Source organism: Mirounga angustirostris, unplaced genomic scaffold, assembly GCF_029215605.1.
Source record: "Mirounga angustirostris isolate CCGP_5_RB_7025 unplaced genomic scaffold, mMirAng1.0.hap1 SCAF_12, whole genome shotgun sequence".
Classification (NCBI taxonomy): domain Eukaryota; kingdom Metazoa; phylum Chordata; class Mammalia; order Carnivora; family Phocidae; genus Mirounga; species Mirounga angustirostris.
Genome location: NW_026991720.1, coordinates 84,106,936 through 84,130,635, shown reverse-complemented (window position 1 = coordinate 84,130,635; position 23,700 = coordinate 84,106,936). Strand labels below are relative to the sequence as shown.

The 23,700-nt window shown below is 44.4% G+C and overlaps 1 protein-coding gene across 5 annotated transcripts in view; it reads right to left on the bottom strand.

The window, feature by feature from the left end:
- The window catches only part of MAGI2 (membrane associated guanylate kinase, WW and PDZ domain containing 2), a 1,357,869-nt gene that overhangs the window by 144,130 nt on the left and 1,190,039 nt on the right, over window positions 1-23,700 (bottom strand). For all 5 annotated transcript variants that reach the window (XM_054505318.2, XM_045864809.3, XM_064575358.1 and 2 more), the window contains 2 exons: window positions 20,139-20,331; window positions 12,698-12,946 (listed from right to left, as the gene is read on the bottom strand). In XM_054505318.2, coding sequence (XP_054361293.1) covers window positions 12,698-12,946; window positions 20,139-20,331 — 442 coding nt within the window. The remainder of the gene's footprint in view (window positions 1-12,697; window positions 12,947-20,138; window positions 20,332-23,700) is intronic.

The window sequence follows — 23,700 nt, the reverse complement described above, 5'->3', positions numbered from 1 at the left end:
CAAATACATCATGCCGGAGTTTCCTTATTTGAAAGGGAGGCTATCACAGTTTTTCTTTTGTGTCCGTCTCTTTCTTCTCCCAATACTGCACATTTTAACTTCATTGAAATTTCTGCTTACGTGCCTTTTTTCTCACCCCTTGCATATTAAAGCTTAGTGACTGTATGTGTTTTCACTTTTACGAAGCAGACATATTGTCTCCATAATTAATTTCACGTGAGATCATCATAAAATGAGTTTTATTATTCTAACATGAGAAATGAGTGAGAAATGAAAAATGGAAGGCTAAAGAGCCTGAAAATGTATTTTGTTGTCCACAGTGAAATACCAATTACATGCTAGAGGGAAGAGACAGGGAGTGACAAAGCGCATCACCAAGGATAGAAGGAAGGCACAAAAGCCATATGAAAAACCCTGCAACATCATTAGCCCTTAGGGAAGAGATGCAAATGCAAACTGAAATGAGACATCACTACACACCTACTGGAATGGCTAAAATTTCAAACAACAATGACAACGAGAAAGCCTGAAAATAAGTCCTCACACAGGATGTAAATCATCTAGAACCCTCATAGAGGGGAATACAATATGGCACACCACTTTGGAAACCACTTGAACCGGCAACCCCGCTCTGACATACTTACTCAAGTGAAAGGAAAACTATTCTCATGCTAAAACCTAAATGAAAAGTTTCATAGTTGTTTTATTCACAATCACCCCAACAGTAAACAATCCGAATAGCTTCCAACGAAGGAATGGATAAACAAACTATGGTGCATCCCCACAATGGAAGACTTCTCAGCAATTAAAAAGGAACCAATGTGGACCCATGAAGCAACATGGACGAATAGAAAGGGCACCATGCTAAGTGGAAGAAGCTAGACTCTAAAGGCTACGTACTGCGTGATTCCATTTTTATGCGAGTAGGCAAAACTAGAACAGAAAACAAAAATCTGTGGTGGTCAGGGCTGGGAGTGGATGGAGGGGCTGACTTCACCGTGGCAGTAGTTATAGAACTAAATGCATTTGTCAAAACTTGCAGCTAAAAGGGATACAATATACTATATATGATTAAACCTTAAAAGTGGGAGAAAGAGTGAAAAAGCAGGGAGAGATCAAGAGAAGGTTTGGGACGGAAATGAATAGAAGTGAGTAAAAAAGAACTGTGTCAAGTAAGCAGGAAGCAGGAGGTAGGGAAGGGAGAGGGGGTTGTCTAGGAAGCCTTCAGAGAAGAAACACTGCCTAGCCTGTGTTTTAAAGATGAATCGGACTTCTCCAGGTGGGCAAGGATGGGGAGGGCACCAGTCACAGGCCGTGTGACTTGGTAAAGGCACAGATGCGTGCATTAGCAGAGTCTGCATTGTGGGTGTGGGAGTACAATGAGCACACACAGGGACATTGGATCAAAGTAGGAGGGGACAGACCGCGGAAGGCTTATTGGTTGTGCCAGGGTCTGGGAATGGATTTTACAGCCACATGAGAAGCCACTAATGGATCGGGAAAGGTAAGTGATATCATCAGACTAGTCACTGTAGACAGAGTGCCATAGTAACAGTGTGAAGGGTGACTAGCGGGGTGGTGAGAAGGCTGGCGGGGAGGGCACCTAGAGGCCATTACCGTGCTCCAGCGCAGGGCTGCAGGGTTTCATCTGCAGTCCAACGTGTAGGCACCAGCTGCATGGGGCCATTTAATTTAATGGGAATGAAAGGCAATTAAAAATTTGATTCCTCAGCCACACTAACCTTACTTCAAGCGCTCCATAGCTGCATGTGGCTAGTGGCCGCAGTATTGTATAGTGCAGCATAGAACGCTGCCATCACCGAAGAAAGTTCTACCGCACAATGCTAATCTAGAACCTCAACTAAGGCATTAGCAGTGGCCGTCCAGTGGGCCTGATGTATCCGAGTTTTATATCTGGAAAGCATTTTTGGGTAACAGCTTGCCTTAGTCTCGCAAGAGTGGATAGGTAGTTGTGTATAAATTTGGCTAAGATAAACTCAGGTACCTGGAGGCCTGCTTTAAATCTTGTGGCCTTATACACTGTTTGGAGTTGAGAGCTACACCTGTCAGTCTTCTGTTGGCCCCTTAGACCAGGGAATGTCAGTGTCAGTGCCTAAAGTGATGCTATCAGCTAGGTATTTGTGTTCTCCCCAAATTTATACGTTGAAATCTGATCCCCAAAGAGATGCTATTTGGAGGTGGGACCTTGGGAGGTGATTAGGTCATGGAGGTAGAGTCCTCATGAACAGTATTAGTGCCCTTATAAAAGGGATCCCAGAGAGCTCCCAGGCCCCCTTCTGCCATGTGTGGTCACTGCAAAAAAGATGCTTGTTTATGAACCAGAAGGCTGGTCTTCACCAGATACCGGATCTGCCAGCACTTTGGTATTGAACTTCTAGCCTCCAGAACTATGAGAAATAAATTTCTGTTGTTCCGTTGTCTAAGCCACCAGACTATGGTATTCTGTTATAAAAGCCTGTGCAGACTAAGACACTTGGCAACCAGTTTTATTGTATTTTAATTTCATCAAGTACCGACAGGAATATGAGCTATTTTTCATCTTGCTGTTCATCTAGCAAGTCTACAACATATTTGAATGAAGATTTCTAAGTTGGAATACTCTTCTACCTTATGTTATCTCAATTGCTCTGTGTCAGAGAACCATAAGGACCCATCTTTTAAGTGATGTGCTCCTCCTCACCTCCTGAAAGACCCTCCTCTCATGACAAATCCATAAATATACATCTTTATGATGAACAGCTTCTGAACAGAAGGTTCTGGTTCTACCCTCGAAAACAGATGGGCTCATCAGTTGCTCAACATCTGGGCATATTTGTGGAGCAAACCCTACAGAAATAAAATCTGGAAGAGGTCACCCTGGAAAATGAAAATGCCAATAGCAGACCCCACTGTTTAGGTAATTCTCTTTTTAGCACTATACACCTTAGGAATGGCTAGTGATCATCACCCAGAAGAGACTGACTGATTAATCTCTAGAAGTGTTTCCAAGAAAATACTGACAATGGTTCAGTTGGGAACAAACCCAGCTTACAGAGCAAAATCATTGGTGGTCAAAAGGAATAAATAAAAAGAGCTTCTACCAGGATTTGGTGGGACAGAAAGTAGTTTGGGTACAGGTACTCCCTAAGTCCTTGGTGAAGGCTGGGGCTCAAAAAGAAATGCTATTCATCCCGGTCTGAGTGGGAAAAATATCCCTTTAAAACACTCTTTCACCATAGCTGAAAAATGGTGATAAATAACAATACTGTATTCACTTAATAACATGCTTTTAAAATGATTGCATATGTGGAACCAGCTTTTCTTAAGTGGTTGACTGTTGGGATAAAAAGAAGAAAAATAAAATTACAGAGAATTTGATTCAATGGGACCCTGAATAGATTATCAAGAGAATGCGTTTCTGCAAAAGTGACCTGCAGGCTTGGAATTCATTTGAACCCCATGGGGAGCGATGGTGGAGGGTGATCCTGTACCTGAAGTTTGGGCTCTTTTTTTTTTTTTAAGATTTTATTTATTTATTTGACAGAGACAGAGACAGTGAGAGCAGGAACACAAGCAGCGGGAGTGGGAGAGGGAAAAGCAGGCTTCCCGCAGAGCAGGGAGCCTGATTTGGGGCTCGATCCCAGGATCCTGGGATCATGACCTGAGTTGAAGGCAGACGCTTAATGACTGAGCCACCCAGGAGCCCTGGGCTCTCTTTGTAGTTGCAATCTCCCCATACTAGTTCGTGAATAATAAGAAGCTGCAGGATGTAAGCCCAGAATTAACAGCTCCTGATCACCCATTTGCCAGCTTTTAAGACAACCAAATAGCTGAGGGTAAGAAGACATCCACACATCCACCTTCTGCTGCTGCCTGGAGAGTCTTTGAACACAACAATAAAAACTCTCCTGAAAAATGATTCCCTAGTGGGGAAAGCTTATGATTTATAAGCTCTATTCAAACGATAAGAAAAATGGTCTAGACTTTAAAAAAGAAATGCACTGTGAGCACTCACAGATTTTTTGATAGGTTACATTGCTCCTCTACTTGAAAATAATTAAGAATGATGGTGTTCTCTATGGACTTACTCTTACAGTTAAATGCTCTTTACATTTGTTAGTGCTAAACGAGTGAAGTCTTTCCATTTTAGTTAAAAGATGCTTCAACGTTCAGATATCAGAGTACTCAGAATTTGACGTAAAATCTTTTCATGTTTGCTCGTCTGCTTCCTTGTAGGACCTCGGCAGCCAGGTTTTAACTTGGGATCAAAACTAGTCATGCTCAGGATTGAGAAAATGGAATTTAATCAGTAGGTCCTATTCATCATGGTTTTAGCTGGGTATGATCCTCTAAAGAAGTAATGTGATTGAGAAGTTGTTCATTTGGAACTGAAATGGGTTGCTTTGCTAATAAGGACTGTGAAAATGAGTAACTAATGTGAAGGAATACTTTTTTCCAAGGAGCTTGGGATGCCATCCAAATCCTCCTGTTTAAGGACGATATAATTATCGCTGAGGTGGTGCTCACATAGATGGATGGCGATTCCAGGAACAGCCAGTGCCAGGATGAGGTCAATCAGAGAGCACACTGAGGCCATAGCCTGGCCCTTCAGAGGACAAGGGCTTTGCAACCCAGATCCTTGAGACTAGAGGGGCTGCCCAGAGACACAGAGATGGCTTCCCTGAGCCTGATTTCTTAGAGGGCTCTCGCATCTAAGACTTCACCAGGCTTTGTGCTGGCTGTTGAATCATTTACTCAGGCTGAGAACAACTGATGGGAAATCTGTATTCTGGGGCATTGCTCCAGTTCCACTTTATTAGAGTGTAATTTCTCATGCTGGGCAAGGATGAGCGTGCACACAGTTCCACCAGCTAAGGGATCCTCTGCTGATCTGCCCATTCGCAGGGATATGTCTCACTGCCTTGGAGGGACAGGACGGCTAGGGTTAGGCGCAGGGAAAGTGAGAGCAGAGCACATTCACATTTTATTTTCATGAGGACAGTACTGGATCGTTATTGGAGGAACCAATTCAATCCCTCCAACATAAATTACAGGACAAATCCTTGAACCTCATGCTACCAGTAACTGTGAGAGATTCAAAGAAATGTCATTATTTTCTGCCCTTCAGGAGCTTATAATCTGTTTAGGGGAAGCAAACCACGAACACATGCAAAGTGAAATGACAGTAATAGAGAATAATCACATAATAGAAGGGAAGTCAAGAAGCAGTCAACAGAGTTTACAGACAAGAATTCCATATAAGAATTATAGGAAACACTTGAGGGAGAAGGGTAAGGGGTCAGGCAGAGTCTTAGTAAGAGATTAAGAGCTTTTTGCTTGTAAGAGATGTTTACTATTTGGGCAGTATTCTACCTCATAGGGTTACTGTGAAAATTAAACACGATGTAATATTCTTAGCATGGTGCCCGAGAGAGAGCTTGATAACATTTATTACTAGAGAAGAGGAGGCATTCCAAGTGGCAGCAGGTAAACATGGGCCCTGGGACAGGAAAGCAAAAGTTGTCTCTCAGGGGTAAGTAACTAGGCCAGCCTTGAAGGAACAGAATCGAGAGGAGCTGTTGGTAAAAAGTGGCTGTGTCCATGTTACCTAGGGTCTTGGATATAAGAGTAGTGTGTTTGCACTTTACCCTGTAGATGTTTCTTTTTTAAAAGATTCTATTTATTTATTTGAGAGAGAAGTGGGGACAGAGAGAGAGAGAGAAAGAGAGAGCGTGCACAAGCCGGGGGAGGGGCCGAGGGACAGGGGAAACAGACTCCCCGCCGGGTGGGGAATCTGACGATCCCAGGATCCTGCGATCATGACCTGATCCTATGATCATGACCTGAGCTGTAGTCAGATGCTTAACTGACTGAAGCCCCCAGACGCCCCTACTCTGTAGATATTTTTATCATGAGTGTTATAAGCAAGGACTCATTACAGGAAGATTGGACTATCCATAGCAAGTGGCATATTTGTTGATACACTTCACATCATTCGCACCTGCACCCCCACTCCTACCCTAGCCCCCAGCTACCTTTTGCAGCGGGAAGTAAATCTCACTAATAAATGTGCTGAGATTGATTTGATTTAAAGCATATGTACATCAGTACAGACTATGAACACAATCTTGTCTTTTTTGTATATGTAGATTTTCTACAAGATTATGAAGACATCTGCTTATCTTATGGCCCGTGAGTTATATTTAGAAGCCAGATACTTGGAGGAAAATGGCATTTTATATGACGCCCCGCACCTGCCCTCTACTTCTCTTACAAAAGCACGCACATAAACGGTGTGGGCGATACGGTTATGCCTCCGGAGTGAGCTGCTCTCAGCATAAAGCTCACAGTGAAAGCACGGTGTCATTGAAGGAATCCAAAGCAGAGGTTCATTTAAGGATTAAGGGAATACGGTGTAACTTGTTACAAAGCTGGTTCAGAACTCTGAAAGGAAACTTGCTTTTTGCAAACCAACGGGAAAAAAAGGGAATGAGACTCATTTTCCAATTCCCATGTCCAACAGCATTGGTTACTGATATTTAGAGACTTCATTTAGGGCAGGACTTTGTAACCGTGAGGCAATGAAAGGAGTGTGCCGGGACATAGGTGTGCCAAGACCGCGAATGTTCTTGAGGATGGTAGGGTGAGGTGTCGGGTAGGGCCTCCTGGTGGGGGGGGGGTTCCTTTTATCTCCGGTAGCCTCATTCCTTTTTTTTTTTTTTTTAAGATTTTATTTATTTATTTGAGAGAGAGAGACAGAGTGAGAGAGAGAGAGCGCAAGAGGGCGTAGGGTTAGAGGGAGAAGCAGACTTCCCACCCAGCAGGGAGCCCAACGTGGGACTCGAACCCGGGACTCCGGGATCATGACCTGAGCCGAAGGCAGTCGCTTAACCAACTGAGCCACCCAGGCGCCCAGCCTCATTCCTTTTATCTTAGTGTGTTACACAAATGTTATCGTTTCACAAGGGTGCCGAGTGAAAAGGGGAGGGAAACACTGCCTTAAATCGCCTTAAAAGGGGAGCTGGATTTATGTATGTAAGTGCTTGCCTCAGATCATTTCTTAACAGAAGAGCCACCTTCAAAACATAATCAAAAACGAACGTTACACAGGTTAAAATGATAGCCTGAACCAATGAAAAATATGGTCCAGGCCTCACATGTACCCCGGGCTTTGCACACACAGACAAAATGAACCTAATACCTCATTTCCATGCTGATTCATGGCATCATATAATTTAGAGCTGGAAGCGGCTGTGAAGACCACCTTTCCTTATATTTTAGATGAAGAAGCACATGGAACGACCCTTGACGTGTTCGAGGGACACAGCTGGTGGTGGATAAACTGAAGTTCTGGCGTGCTGTCCAATGCACTTAGCGTGGAACTTAATCTCCTTGTGTCAGGGCAAGACCAAAGAAACCTCGTCGGCTTTCGGTTTTAATTTGTACCTCCCCTAAGGTCAAGTGACTATTCAATGGCTGCATGGTCTGGTGGGTGAGTTTTGGTGGGAAAAATCCTAAACTGCCTCATGGCTTACTCACTTTTATTTCATTCTTTTTAGGAAACTATGCCTTAAAATGTCATAAAAAGGCCTGCTAGCTAAGCTTTTGAATTTCCAGAATAACTTTTTAAACTCCAGAGCCCATGGATGTCATCAAAGCCTTGAGAAAAGTCATCAGGGCATTTTACCGAAGCTAACTAACTTGTTCTAGAATGTCGGATTACAGTGGGCCTGAGGGAAAGTTAACAATGACCAAGTCTGTGTTCCAAGCTGTGTCAGAGAAAGCGCACCCGCGGAAACAGAGAGGTTTAGCACCAGCGCGGAGCTGAAGGACTGTTTGTGAGCCAGCAGTGTGCTGACAGGTGATACGCTTGCATCGTCTTTTTTTTCTTTTTCTTTTGACTCCTCTGTAAGCCAAGAGTGGCTTGAATGGTGTGCAGAGCCTTCTGATGTACAAAGTAAGGTCAATGGCCAGGGGCATGTGTGGGAAGGGGCTCCTTCCTAGGACGGGGACGCTGGCCTGCTGGGGGAGGGGGGTTCCCTGAGGGCCCCAGCCCTCACTGGCCACTTAGCCTGCAACAGTGCCTGCCTATGACCTGGCACTTTGGGACAGGTAAGAGCACCCCCACACCCCCAGAATGATCACCAAACCCTCCCCCCATCATCAGTCTCCATCTGCTCATCTCACCTCCGTTCTCATGCACCCCACTATCTGGTGCCCGCCTCACACTCACCCTCCTCCAGAAAGGCTCAGCCCCTGATTCTGTAGCTCCTGAGGCCCCAGCCCCGCGCCACAGCAACCAGAGTCGAGGCTGTTAAGACAACAGGAAGGCAGGCAGGAAGGGCGGGGAAGATGGTGCCCCTGCGGGACAGCTTCCATTGTTGCTGCAGCCGCTGTCCCCGAACATGCCCTCCCTTGCAGCTTGGAATGGGCCTGCAGCTCAGTTTACAGATCCCTTCCACAAGCTGCCCACCTCTGCCCACGGAAAACCAGGAGACTGACGGTTACTTTTATTTCATCATTCGTGCCAAAGCCCTTCCTGGGCCCTCTGGGGGGACAGTGGGTTTGGGGCGGGTGGGCGCAGCAGCAAGCACCCCCGAGGACAGGTTATAGCTCCGCAATAAAACCTGGATGTTAGGGCTCAGCCTTGAGCGGGGGTGGCCAAAAGATCAACCTGGTCAACCCCACTGCGTGTGGCCACGGGGACATCTTTACAGCGCAAGCTTCTGCTCTATGCGGAGGCAGAAAGTTACCCGAGTCTTCTCTACCCTGTGTACCCAGACCTCCGTGACAAGAGAGTTCGTCAAAGGCAGGAAATGCCTTGAACTCCCCAAATATAGCAAATTTCCAGTTTTTGAGAAGCTTCTAAGGTTGTTTCCAGTAGAATATGTTAATCAATAATATGGCAACGGACATCTCTGTCTACAAACCTTCGTTAGAATCTTTTTAAGAATTTAAAATTCAGTTGCCTGCTACTCTTATCCTAGGCTCTGGTCTGCAAACAACTTTGTTTTCCCTTGGATCTAATTTTTTTTTAAGATTGTATTTATTTATTTGAGACAGAGAGACAGAGAGAGAGCGGGGGAGGAGCAGAGGAAGAAGGACAAGCAGATTTCGTGCTGAGCGCAGAGCCTGACGTGGGGCTTGATCCCAGGACCCTGAGATCATGACCTGAGCTGCAGTCAAGAGTTGGATGCTTAACGGAGTGAGCCACCCAGGCGCCCCACCCTGGATCTAATTTTAACGTCTGAAAAAAAGACTTAATATTTTGGACAATGGGACAAAAATGCTCAGGAAACTTGCTTATTCCCACTTTAATTCAGGAAGGATATTCCTGCTCCTCAGACGGAGGCTTCTAAGTTCTGTCTGCTCCCAAGCATTATTTGGCCTCCTGGGTCACTGGCTTTGGAAGGAAGCAGTGTGTTCCTTAATTACATTAACAAATATAAAGGAAATTTCTTCTTAATTTTTTGGGAAATAATATTTTGAAAAAAAGATGTGAGGCTTGGTAATGAGCCGGACTAAATGCCAGGTAATAAATAAGCCAGAAACCCCACCTCCCACGTTCTCAACTGGTTGAACATCTGGCATCCCTGGCAAAGTTTTCTCCTGGACTGAGGAAGCTCTGGAAAATAATTCTTTTTTTCACCTTCAGGGTGGTGAAATTTACACTTGGGTTCTCCATCTCTCCTGTCTTCTCTGATACAGTCCATGGAGACATATTATTTGTAGGAGATTCTAAAAGGCACAGCTTCGGGCCTGAATTTGGATGTTTCCGGTGATTTTTCTAGTTTATTGGCTAGTGAATTCTGGGGAGACGTCTAGCCTGAAGCCTCAGCAAAGACACGCACACTTAGATGGACTGGTGTGTCTGCCACGGCTCTAGCCCCTCACCCCCGACCCAGGCTGCAGGGGGGCGGCGGGCGGGGCAGACTCTGCTGCCAGAAGGTCAGCACGTGGGATGGGGAGATGGCCCTTCATGTGCTGCTCTGGGAGAGTGGGGGCTCTGACTCATGCCTGACAGAGGAGACAGCCAGTGTGAGCTCTGCTCTATCCGAGAAGCGGCAGCTGATGGAATGGAAAGATAACGCTGGTCTGGACAGCAACGGTGACATACTGAGTGCCTCTCTGAGTCAGAGCTGTTCCGAGCACTTCCACGTACTCATTCATTTAACCCTCCGAGCAACCCCTCGACGTAGACAGTAATATCATCTTGTCTTTACAGCCAAGGAAACTGAGGCCCAAAGAGTCATGTAACTTCCTCGAGGTCACACAGGTAGGAGATGATGAAGCCAGGCAGTATGATTTTAGCCAGTTCGCCTCTCAAAGGCGTAACAGTGCTCTGTCCGCCAACGAAAGGCTCAGTAGCCATGAGAAAAACCACCATGTTTGTGGTCCTTGGGCTCAGGTAAGACAGGAGGAGAAAAATGACCCAAGACCCAGGAATGACTGTGACTCCCGAGGACCTGATGGTATCACGCTCTCCGGTCTCAGAGAATCAAGGACCCTTGATATTCTGACGATGGATATGTGACATGAGGATGGCTCTTTACCATTCCTGAGGTACTTAGCCTTTCTCTTCAAAATTTAGAGCTCAAAATCATAACAGAACTTAAGTGTGCAACAGCATCAGGCCCAGAAAGCTTTTAGGTACGTGCTGCAAATTATATATTGTAAACGCTACAGGCCATCATTGTAATAACTGCTCTTCCCACAGAACATGGGGGCAACCTGCGTTTTGAATCCTTAAATTGAAAAGAAATAAATACGTGAAAAAAGAAGCCAGGAAACATCATGAATGTATTTCCACTCTCCAGGGTGATGTAAAATAATACCATTTGGAAAATGGCTAGAATTATTCTTTTGAGGTCAGTCTAATGTCACTTGGTAGGAAGAAAAACTCACATGAATTGCAAGCATTTGCACCTGTTGTTTTCCAGCTCTACCTGTGCATGGGTTTTATTTGCAATAGAAAAAGCATCTGCGGCTTCTCTGTGTGATAAGTGCATGTGTGTGCAGGCACGTGCACACGCGCACACACACACAATTCTCTGTGCATTTAGCAATAATGCCATCACACTTCAAAGACATCTGAGGCCTTAAATACATGTCGAACACTTTCCTTGTGGTGGTCTACTTTTTATTTTTATTCCGGTCCTTTAGGTATCCTGCCCCAGTAAACAATTTGCTTGAGTGGAACAGCTACAAAAGCTCTCTGTGAATATTTTCCCTAAGTATAAATTATTGGAAGGCTCTTTATATAATTTATGAAAATCTTTAGTCTTACGTCCTTTTAATCTTGTTGAATCTATCGTACTGACAGAATCCTGCTTTTACTCTGTGCTTGAAGATTGGATTTATTTCTTCATCTTATCATGCAGGAGAAGAGAAATGAAATTGTACTTTCAGATGTATGTACTTTCATTTCTGCACATACTCACTGAGGTTCAACACTTCTATAGTTTTCACTCAAGTTTGTCAAAGGTAAAGCGAAACAGGGTCATTCTTTCCATTCAATCCTGGCGGTGTTTTGAGAACATTAACTGTATCGTAAAAAATTTTTATTCATTCTCAATGATTTGGCTTCTTGAGTATTGTTTGACAAGCCCCCCCCCCCTTACCCCACATGCTGGAAACAACCACAGTTTATAAGAATTTTAGGACCACAACATGACTCAATTATTTTTTGGTCTCGATGCTCTCTATTTTGGTGTTTCTATCCATAATATTTTGGGCTAAATCACTTCAACATGAAAAACGAGCAAGTTTTCCTATTGCCTTTTCTGTCCTACCATCTGCTGGCAGCCAAGTAACTTCTGCAATAGTGTTGCTGAAAGGAAAACCACCAAGGAAGACTGAGGGTCTATAAGATGACCGATTGCAAGAGAACTACAACCTCTGACTGTTACCTGTTGTACAGACTCCCAAATTTGGAGGAGCCCTAGGTGAAGTCCTGTACGTCCCCCCATCCACTGCTATTACCCTGGGAGAAGGTTCCAGGATCTCTGCACCCACAGGGCTGGTTTCATGAGCTCCTGATTCTGTCTCATGCTTCCACTCTTGCTCTCTTCCCCCTGATTTCATTTTGTACAAGAGCAGACTTAAAAAATATAAGTCAGATTTCTGTCCATTGCCTAACCCCCTCCGTGGTTCCCATGGACTTAGACTATAGTCCAGACTTCTTCCCATGGGCGTGTGAAGCCCTGTGCAGCCTGGCTCCTGCCTAGTCCTCTGTCTTAGTCTCAGGCTGCTCTCTCATGTCCATTCTATCATAGCCACACTGGTCTTCTGTAGAGTTCTTGAATGCTGAGGTCCTTCCTGGACTGCTTTCCCCCCAGATCCTTTGCATATCTGGTTTCATCCTATCAAGCAGGAAGGGGCTCCTCTCCCCTCACACCAACACTCTCACACTACTCAGTTGTAGTTCCTTCCCACTGAAATAGGAACAAAGAGTTTTATGGGGGCTGTGGGGTCAGGGGGATTTTAGATGTGATCTTGCATTCTTCTTGAGCCAAAGGTTCAGCAACGTTTGGCTAATCCTGTGTTAAGGATGTCTTATTTGTGCCCACAGCCCAGAAGCTTCTGGCTCCCTAAGATGCCTATAACAGTCCTCCAATTTGCATGTCCAGTCTCCCCACCACCAGGACAAAATGAGCACAAGACCTCTTACTGAAAGGCAAGCACAGCCATCACTTACTGATAGTGGATCCAGACTCAGGTCTGTTCAGGGAGCTGATGATGACAAAGCCGAAGCCTTCGTTCTCTTTGCGGTGAATGACCACATCACTGGTCTGCAGGCTGTGGGAGGCGAAGCCTTCAGGTGGAGAGGCATTGCTACTGGGGGCAGCGTGGTTGCTGTTGGTGTAGGTGGCGTAGTCACTGCGTGGGGAGCTGTGGTGGGTTGACACAGAGCCTGGACTCCTCCCGTTCTCTGGGCAGGGCTCCCCTGCAATACACAGCGTACCCGGGCACTCGGTTATTTAACAAGGGTCTTGATGAGTGCCTCTGTGTACTAGGTGCAGTTCTAGACATTGGCATCATTCTAAGACTGGCTGACTGGCTTCTAGTCCCCACGAGCGCAGAGCATTTGGAAGGCTACAAACCCAGCTACGGAGCACCCAGGTCCAAGCCCCATTCCATTCTTCACAGCAAACACAGCTAACCCCTCATCAGCTTCCTCTGTGCTGCTACTAGTTTGTAGCTTCCTCTTGTTAAATCTGCAACCCCCACCCCTACCCCCTGCCCAGGACAATGCCTGGTTTTAGATAATGAGCTTTTTTTTTTTTCCAGATATATTTATTCATTTGAGAGAGAGAGAGGTGGGGGAGGGGCAGAGGGAGAGGGAGAGGGGAAGCAGACTCCCCACTGAGCAGGGAGCCCCACACGGGGCTCAATCTCACGACCTAACCCTGAAATCACCACCTGAACCAAAACCAAGAGTCAAACGCTGAACCGACTGAGGCACCCAGGAGCCCCTAGATATTGAGCTTCTTAGCTGCATAATAATAACTGATCAAAGATTACAAAACAGGTGGACAGTATCTTAAACTGCATTGTGCACAAGAATTACTTAAAGAACTTGTAAAAACTGTGCATCTTCAGGGTCCATGTGTGGAAAGTGTATTCAGTAGGTTTAGGAAGACTGGGCACAGGAGAGAGAAGCCCAGTGAGGTTTCTTTCTAGGGCACCATTGAGCAATGCTGCTGGAGGGGTAACAGCCCAGGATGTCCATATAAAGAGACTTACCATAATTTTACTAAAGAATCACAGTCTTATTTAATTTTGCAATATTCTTTTAGCCTAGAAGTGATAATTCACTCTGTGTAGGTGGAAAACATCTTTCTTAAAGGATCCTTCCTCTATTCACTCACTCTAGGATTAAATCTAACAATGATGTCAGGCCAAGGGACGATGCATTTTGAATTTCTGAGAGAGGTATGGGTGGCATTGCTCATTTATATTCTACATTATTACAAAACATTATCAGCCAGATAAACCAAACCAATACTTCCATGAGAAAACAAGCTTATTTACAGGGAGAAATGATAGAAAGCTGGCAGCCAAGAGAAGCTGCTTTTTAAAAATGAAAGTTCATCTGTCGTTGAGAAAGAATTTTGTCATTTTAATTTAATAGCTAGGTTTTGGTATTCTGATTGAAAGAACTGAAGCGGGCACCCAGAATCCTGTAATTAGAAATAGGACTGTTTCATCTCATCTTACAATTTGATTAGTGTACTCAAAAGATGTTTATGGAACAGAGAAATAGTAAGAAGGAAAGTAACCACAATTAATGATTCCTTTTTGGGTCTCTAGATATGGTCTTCTATTTAGAGCTCTGGTAGGGGTCTCATAAGGCAAGTTAAAAATAATTAGCAAAAGTTCCAGTGAAGGCTCTTAACTTGATAAGCTGCAATTCCATTCTGAAATGAAAAATCAAATTTCAAAAATCAAAAATCGATTCAAAAATTGGGGAGAAAGAACACAGACTAGAAGAGATTTTTGTTGTTGTTGTTCTACTGATATGTAAAGAAAAAGGAGCTGCATTTATTCATATACTCAGATTAAAAAATCATCTTACAAAAATGTATTCATTTCTTGTTTGTAATAGCAGAATAAGACCCAGGCTGCTGCTTATTATCATTTGATAAATCTGAATTTTTTCTGTAAGATTTAATTAATCAGGTTTTTTTTTTTTTAAAGATTTTATTTATTTATTTGAGAGAGAGAGAATGAGAGACAGAGAGGACGAGAGGGAAGGGGGCAGAGGGGGAAGCAGACCCCCCGCTGAGCAGGGAGCCCGATGTGGGACTCGATCCCGGGACTCCAGGATCATGACCTGAGCCGAAGGCAGTCGCTTAACCAACTGAGCCACCCAGGCGCCCAATTAATCAGGTTTTAATTAAAGAAAACAAATGGATGCTTTTCATCTGTAAGAATTGTACTGAGGTGAGAAAAGAACAAAATGCCAATGTCAAAGCCTTTCCCTCTTTCCTACCAGAATTTAGAACTGCCTGTAAAATGTACCCTCCCCACGAGAAAACATCATCCAAAGACAAGCTGTTATTGTCTTGGTGAAGCACGTGTCCTTTATCAGTCCTTGTGCAAGTTGGAAATAAAGTGATTAGAGATGGTCGGGAGGAAGAAAAACAAACAATTATTAGGCTGCAACATTAAATTGAAAATCTCCCTGAGGTATGGGACCAAATCGGTAACTAGGTGTCATAGGCAGTGACAAGAGAGATCTCCTTCTCTGGCTGTCATATTTCAGGGGTTGAGCATTGTGCCAGTCACCAAGCAGCAACAAAGGAAAATGATCCGTCTCTGCAGCGAGTGGCTGGGAGTGGCTCTGCTGCGGGTTCTAGAGGGAGAAAGAACGCCGTCGACTAATCAACGTGAATGGTCCCTGAGGAAGGGGAAGAGTCCCAAACATTAACAGAATACCGTTCTATTGCTTTTGGACTCGTCTTTCAACCTCTAGAACAAAGTTCTTCATCTTTAACAATACGAGCACATTTGAAACCAGGGAGTTAAGAAGATGTCCAATGGGCCGTTTTGAGGGATAGAATTGATTCCACAGTTATTTTTCTACTCAGCGGGCTCTAGATCCAAATGTGACTGTCCTCTTGCCAACGACCCTTTCTGGGGTAGTGTACAAACAGCGTTGTTTTAGAAGAATACAGTGAACGTCACAAAGTGACTAAATACCACGTGCATTTTTTTTTTTTTAATTCACTACCTTCCAGCATCCCTGACCCATCCTTCTGTCTCTCACACAAATGGATGTATAGAATTCGGGCCATTAGTATCTACTTAAGCCAAATAATTCAGTTTTAGTTTGAGCTTCTGTTTTGTCCTCACCAGTCAGACTGGAAGTCATCCCTGAGCTGACCGGCAGAGGTCTCTGTTTGGGAAGACAAGCGTTGTTGGCGATGCCATCCAGGTGCGATGGTTTCCATGAGAATAGTCCGCCCCTGGCCGGGGGCTGCTCCTGGCCCGCAGACCCATCTGTGATTTGTGTCCAGTGCTGGGCTATACTTTGTCTAATAATTGTTAAAACTGATTGCCAATGTTTTTAAAAAGGGAGATTTTACAGAAATATGGATTTCCAGTTTCTCTTGAAATACCTCGCAGTTCTCAGCCAGAGCTGGGCAGTGGCTGCTCCCTTTACCGAGTTTGAGTTTGCAAGCCACCACGGTGCCAACCACCCCCAGTGTCGCCTACACATTCCTGACTTACTCATTTACCAGTAGAGTGAGGAGGAGGGCAGGGCCAAAGGGACTTGTTCAACCAGAGCCCTTGCTTCCCTTCCAGATCACATGCTGGCTACCAGGACTCCAGGGTTCTACTGTAGCAAACACAGCCTGCCTGCTTCCAGGGTGTTCCTGGGCCCCTTCTCAGGGCTGTACCCTAGAAGCATGACAGCGCTGGAGATGTCTTGTCTCGAAGCGTGGCTGAGGCCATGGGGCATGCTGGCCCCAGCTGGAGTGTCCACATGCAATGTACATCCTCACGGGGCCTGATGGAGCAGGGGGCAGCCCACATGCTGCGCCCCGCCAAAGCCAGAGGCTGGCCTGCCTGCAAGGCATTTGAGTATGTGCACTCCTGGTCTAGACTCCTCAAAGCAGACAACTTATTTAAATGGGTGACATGCTCACAGACAAAGAAGAGGGAACGTGTTTAGAATTGACAAAAAGTGGAGTAACCAGGACCAGGGAATCCACTGGCACCCTAAACAACGGCTAAACTTTTCAGCCAGCTGACAAGAAAACTTTCTCTTTCTTGGCACTAAGCCGAGAGTCAGGCTTTCCCTTAGATGTGAGAGAAAAGTACTGATGGATAGCTTTAGGAGGGACTCTAACGTGTTTTGATTAAGTCATAAAATGTTCTTTCACATCAATTCTAGATTGACACATTAGGAAATTCCTCAGAGACACCCTTCTCTCAGACGAATAGTGTGTATTCAAAATAATGTGTCATTAGGTTGAACGTCTCAAAGCTGAGCTACTAAACATAGAAATATTTATACTTCAGTGTTATAATTAAAGCCACTCTTCTACCATCCTTGGGGGGAGAATGGCTAAACACTGGAGCTGGTGGTATGGATAAGACATTTCTCAAAACTAGTTGATTTTTAACATTTTTAAAAAATTTTAAAAGATTATTTGGGAGCGAGAGAGTGAGTGTGAGAGAGAGAGAACAAGAATGGGGAGAGAGGGAGGGGGAGAGGGAGAAGCCAACTCCCTGCTGAGCAGGGAGCCTGACACGGGGCTCGATCCCAGGACCCCGGGATCATGAAGGCAGCCGGTTAACTAACTGAGCCACCCAGGCGTCCCTAACAACTAGTTTAAAGTGCAAGATCTGTGCTGTACTTATCTGGTAAATAAAATTGGATGCATTATTGGATGTTTCCTTCCTTTACTTCACAGTTTCTCCTTTTTGAGGATCTACCTTGTCACTGCCTCATTGAAAACTTTGCCTTTCTATCTTTAGTGAGTACACTTTTAAAATATTTTAATATTTGCAGAAGGTTTTTGTGTTACTTTAATTTTTGCCCAATGTAACTAGCCAGGCAGTATCTCTCCTAATAGATTGAGTGGTTCTCTCTCTCTCTTTTTTTTTTTTTAAATTTTATTTATTTATTTCACAGACAGAGACACAGCAAGAGAGGGAACACAAGCAGGGGGAGTGCGAGAGGGAGAAGCAGGCTTCCCACTGAACAGGGAGCCCGATACAGGGCTCGATTCCAGGACCCTGGGATCATGACCTGAGCCGAAGGCAGACGCTTAACGACTGAGCCACCCAGGTGCCCCTGAGTGGTTCTCTCTTGAGCGTTACTTGGAAGCCGGTGCCTGGTGCCTTCTGAGGAGGGACAGGACATTTGTACAAGCCGAGGCAAGCATGAGGCTGAAGGCTTTAACCTCTATGACCCCCCTTCTTTTCAGCTCCTGATACCGCTCCTTTGTTCGAGAAGGCGGCAACTCTGTCTCTCTTCTCACCCCTCTTCTGTCTCTTCACAAGCTGATTGCTTGCTTCCTTCAGCTTTGAACCATCTCATTGTAAGCCAGGCTCACACGTCCCACTGTCTTTGCTTGGGAAAGCATAATAATAATAACAGCCCTTGAAAAGGCATCTTCACTGTCACATCCATTTGTGGCTGTCCTTTCTCGCTGTTGGAGAAACAGCAGCTATGAAGAAAAGCTGCCTTCCTATGCCTTTAAAAAATCTGTTCCATCCTATTTCTAGGCATTTACTTTACTATCAAAGTATCCTTTCCTGAACTTAATCATTTGCAATACTGATGAAGCTTTCAAGGAAGAGTGAGCTGAATTAACTTGGAAACTCTCCTAGTGTGAACAAGCGGTCTGCAGCTGAACATTTTCAAAAATGAAACGCACTTGAAATGCACTCGAAAGCCTAAATGAGTAAAGTTGGTAAGAAATGCAGCAAAGAGCATCTTCACGAAAGTCACATGATCCACAAATTGCAAGAATACGTTTTTGCAGCATTTGGCATACACTCCAATAGCTTGGGTTGATTAAAACAAAATTTAATTTGCAATAATCAGCTGGTGGCAAAGGGAGCATGAAATTATGTTGGTGCATTGGTTTTGCACCTTGCAGTATATTTCCTTGTAAATCAGGTATCTTTTTAATTTATCTTTGGGTTACAGAACATATAGCACAGCAAACTTTTTATTAAAAATCACTCTTAGGGAGAGAGACAGTTAAATGTTAACCAAGCAAACACTGTCTTCCTCCTGGCAGCTTGCCCAAGGATGAGGCATAATTCAAGGTGTTTTACTTTTTTGGTATGCCATGAATTTCTGAAGGTAAATGGCACAAGATACACAGCGTCTCTATTGGTGAGGGCTGACAATTCTGACTTGCCCTTTTAAATGACTGCCCTTGATCAAAGTCTAGTTTCTAGAAGACTTGAATAGAAAACAGTTTGTAGTTCAATTAACAAGCCTTATCTTCCCTAGTCATTCACAGCCTGTGATTAGGCAGTGCCACCTCCCCAGCCCCCGTTTTTTGATTCAGATGCCTTATAACAATAACACATTCGGAGGACTACTTAGGTTAGGGAGTGACATTTGCTAATGGTTGGTCTCACGTCTTTGAATTCCCTGAGAGGGGGCCCAAAGGTGGGACTGGCTGAAGCCAAGAGCCTCTGCATTATCACTGAGTCACTGCAGACTCCCAGGCAAGCCAGCCAACCTCTGGGCCTCGGTTTCCTTATCTGTAACACGAGGGAGCTCCTGACGCCGAGGTCCCTCCTGATCTGTCTGAGGAGAGCCAGGGGACTGAGCAGAGAGGCCAAGGGCCATGAGGGCGGCAGGTGACAGAACATCATTGGTGCTTTCCTCCTGTAATTCGCAGGGCAAAGTGCAGGCAGTTTGGGACCCTACCGCCAACGTTACTGAGGGCTTAGATTGTGAAAAATAGTCGATTTTTGTAACAGACATATTCATAAAAATACAAACCTTTTTGGGGGGGGAATGAGATGGTGGAATCATATTATGACTGTGAAGACAGACTTTTAAAAGTGAAATCTTTGGTGGATTCTTTTATGGTGTTAGGGAATAGCTGTAAAGGGCATAATTACTTCTAATTTACGGGTTTCATAAGTTTGGAGTTAAATGAATTGTGTTTTCTCAGAGTGACGTAGAGCTGTATTTTTGTAATGGTTTTATTGTTACCTTTTATCAGGCTCTACAATGGAGGCTAATTTTCCATCTTAGTTGCCTTATGATGGTATCGAAATGCTGTGCTTCTTGGTTTGTAAACACAATAAGGAACATTTTCCAAAGCTATATTTTCCGCTTCCGTAATGTTCCTCTTATAACCAGCATCCACCAAAGAGCAAAGAGCATACACAACTTAAATTAGCCCCAGGCTCTGCTAGAAATTTTTAATGACTGCACGGAAAATGTAGGGCTGAGAGACTGCTTGGAATTATAGTGGGGTGAAAATCTGCATTTTCAAAATCACGGTTACATGTGGAAGATCTAGGCTGACTTTTGTCCTTGTTTAATATAGAAACTGATTTAAAATTTTGTTTCAAGTGTCCTTACCATGTCCCACAAAAGCATTTCACCACCTGACCCCCAAGCCTCCCTGCTGGCTTGAGCCACACACCTCCACAGAGCATCTTCCTTCTCACAGTGAGGTTGACCTGCCCATTTCGGGCTGCATGGTGCATCAGGTCGATGACATAGCGGTGGGTCTTGCCAGCCACTGGAATCCCGTCGACATAGACAAGCTCGTCTCCTGGGTGCAGGCGGCCGTCTCTGTCGGCTGAACCCATGGCAATGACCGCGCCAATCAAAATCTAGGGAAGCGTGAGAAGGAAAGGATATTTACATTTCAACTGTTTTCCCCCCACACATACATAATTTCTTTATGTAAGTATAATCATGGATAATAATATTTATATATAACTTCCTTATACATAAATATAATTCTAGACAATAATATCATATATACATATAATTTCTTTATATGTATGTACACCTTGGTGGAAGGTTTTATTCCCACATTCTACCCCTTACTCCAAAGCTGAGCATGTACTTGAAAAATGAAAAATGAGGGGCCTTTCCCACTCTTCCAGGTTGTTAACTCCTTTCAGAGAAGTAAACGTTTTGAACTCGCTGCTGATGGCCACGAGGTCTGGGGGACACTTGCTTCCTGGTGCACCAGTTATCACCCTTAAGGAAAATTCTAACCCCAAGTACTCTGATGTTATTGGCCACTGTGCATGTAACGAATTGGGGACTGAATCCTGGCTCCACTTCTTGTTTGTGTGGACTTGGGCAAGTCTTAACCTCCGCGAGCCTCAGTTTCTTCATCTGCAAAATGGGGAAATCAAGTAGTGGGAGCTGCTTTATGGACTTGTTGGGAGAACTGAATGAAATAATGCATGTAAAGCATTTAACTTTGCTCATGGCCATACTGAGTGCTCAAAAAATGTCAGGGGAAACCAGCTGCTGCATATTACGAAACTGATAATGGTTCAATTTTTTTTTTTTTTTTTTTGCTTTGCAAGGCTGGAGGTAAGGGGAAAATAAAATAAAACAAAGTAAAACTCACAGTTGGCTTCTCTGGCCAGGTGACTTAAAAAAAGTTTCAGTCAAACCTCTTCCCGGTTTTTGCTCTATTCCTTTGAATATTTCCTTGGAGTACTGTCCCCTGTGTAAAGGACATTCCCAGTTTTGCCTGTCCCCTGAAATGCTTCTGCTTCCTCACACCAAGAAGTGAGGGGAACATATCTGGAAAATGTGTGCATGGGAATTACCCTGAGCCAGGGACTGTCACGAAAGACATCATATAAGATTTCCCACTTCCCACCAGAAACACTCAGGTTAGTGTCCAATAACGAGGCTTTTTTTTTTTTTTCCTTCTCGGAGAAAAAACAACAGCACTAAATATTTTAGTTTCACCGTTTAACCTACGATTTTCCCAACACATGGGCAATGGATATCCTATTTCTTTTGCCAAGTGGCTTAGCCATACAGCATCCGTAGGCAGTCGTAACCCCTTAGCCTGATCATATTACAGAAGCTATCGTCTTAAGTTCTAAGTCTTTATAAAAGGATCCCTTGCTCACAGAGGGATTTCTTTCAGGCACAATGATTTCTTTCAAACCCTGGATCCGTGGATCCCAGCTTTTTTGCAGAGCTGCCCCATCGTGACCGCAGGCTGTGTGTCTCAGGCGTGACAACAGACTCATTCTTACGTGGTCACACTGCTTGGTGTGGCCTGTCAACATGGCAACCTGACGTGAATGCCCAGGACGTCTTGGGTATACGCAAAATCAGAGGCTGAAGAGTGTTCTCTTTTCCTGAAGACTTCCTAGCCTTGGTCCACTGAACAGCTTTCTTTATCCATAGGAATGACAATTCTCTATGACTACAGCTACTTCTTCCCTATTCCTGGGGGCGGGCTGGGGATAGACTTGCTTCCACACTGAATATTGGTGCTCTGAGGAGGGATTCATTATTGCCGTCACAAGGAAAACCTCAGGGTACGGTGAGGTTCTTCCCCTGCAACGTTCCTCACCCATTTCCTACAGCCCAGCAGCTGGGCATGGTTGCTTCTGACATTCTCCCTTCCTCTTACTGTCATGCCAACCTAAATTTATGAGTTTCTTTCTAAAGATGTTCCAGTCTATTCTTCAAAAGACTGAACCCGCTAAGGAGCCTTCAAAGATTTGCTAAGTGCTTTGCGCGAAAGCCAGTTAAAATGAATGTTTATGTTTCTCCACTGCCCCGTGAAAAGCTGTATTTAGCTGGGTTAGTCCCCCAAAATGCTTCGAACTTTAGATTTCCTATGTGTTTTAGTGAGACAGTTTACAGCTAGTTACAGAGAAGAAAATGGCACGTGAGCTTCTTGGCTGGTTAATTATCAACTTGAAGCTATAGTTTTGACTCTCACTGAGAAAAATGAACCAAGATATAGGTCACACCTGAGAAAGCCATGACTCCAATTCGGCCCTCTACAAAAATAGTAAAAACGAAATTTCACCTAGGGGGAAGAAAAAAACGCCCCACCAACCGCCCACCCCCGGCCCCAAATTTCACATTGGAAAATTCCCACTCCTCCCTTGCTGTAAGCAGACAGCAAAGATACACAGATGCCCTTGAAGTTATCTTCGTCACTAGGTGATACCAGTTTTAGCATCACCTAAACTATATCACCCGTTAAAAGGAAAATCCCAGTAAAACATCTGCTTTTCTGCCGCATTGCTGGGATATGAGTACTAATTAATTTATTGATTTAGCAAGTATTAATTGAACCCACAGGCACTTTTGGGTGTTAGGAATTCATCTGTGAACAATAAATACAGATCCCTGCCCTTATAGAACTCCTAGTCTAGTGGTCAGACAATAGTAAGTGTAGTAAGTTCTGTTGTATGCTAGCAAGCATGCACCACGGAAAAAAGGGAGCAAGGCGGGGTGGTGGGTGGGTGTCAGTCACGTGGCTGAGGTGGTGGGAGCCCTGTCCTGACTCCACACACCCCTCTTTTCTAGCCTCACTGGATCCTTCAGCCTGTGTAGACCCACTCATCAGTTTTTTCATCGCTCTTGGAGGAGTTCTTTATCTTGTCCTTACTGCTTTGGCCCTGAAGGAAGAACTTTGTGGCAAAATAGCTCTAAAAAGACTGCCCCCTGACCCCATGAACAACCGATCCATGGCCTTAGCTTTTCAACGGCCTTCTCTAAAAAACAAAAGAATCACAACTCCACAACTCTATCTTACAGGCTGGGAGGGCATGGAACAAAACGGAGTATTTGATATGAAATAATAGCAATTTGCATTCAAGTGGCTGGTACCCTAGTCAGCCAGGGGAAAAAGTTAACACAAAAAAAGGAAAATGAAAACAAGTAAGAAACAAACAAAACCAAAATCATATGTGCAGTCCTTTTAATTCTTTTAATCCTTTCCTGCTCTACCTAATGCAAGTCCAACCCCGGTAGGTCTGAGCTGCAATAATTATATCCTGGGACAACTTGACAATGTGGCAAGCCCATTTCAGGCTCCTGCCTTCTGAAACTTCTCCACAAGTTTGCACAGACTCCCTGACCAAGGAGTCTGTCTATCATTACCTCTTCTTTCTATGAACAGCTTTTCTCCATTGCAGCGTTTTCTAAATCTTTCCACCTTGATGCCTTCCCATCTCTTTTTGGCTCACAGCTGGAAA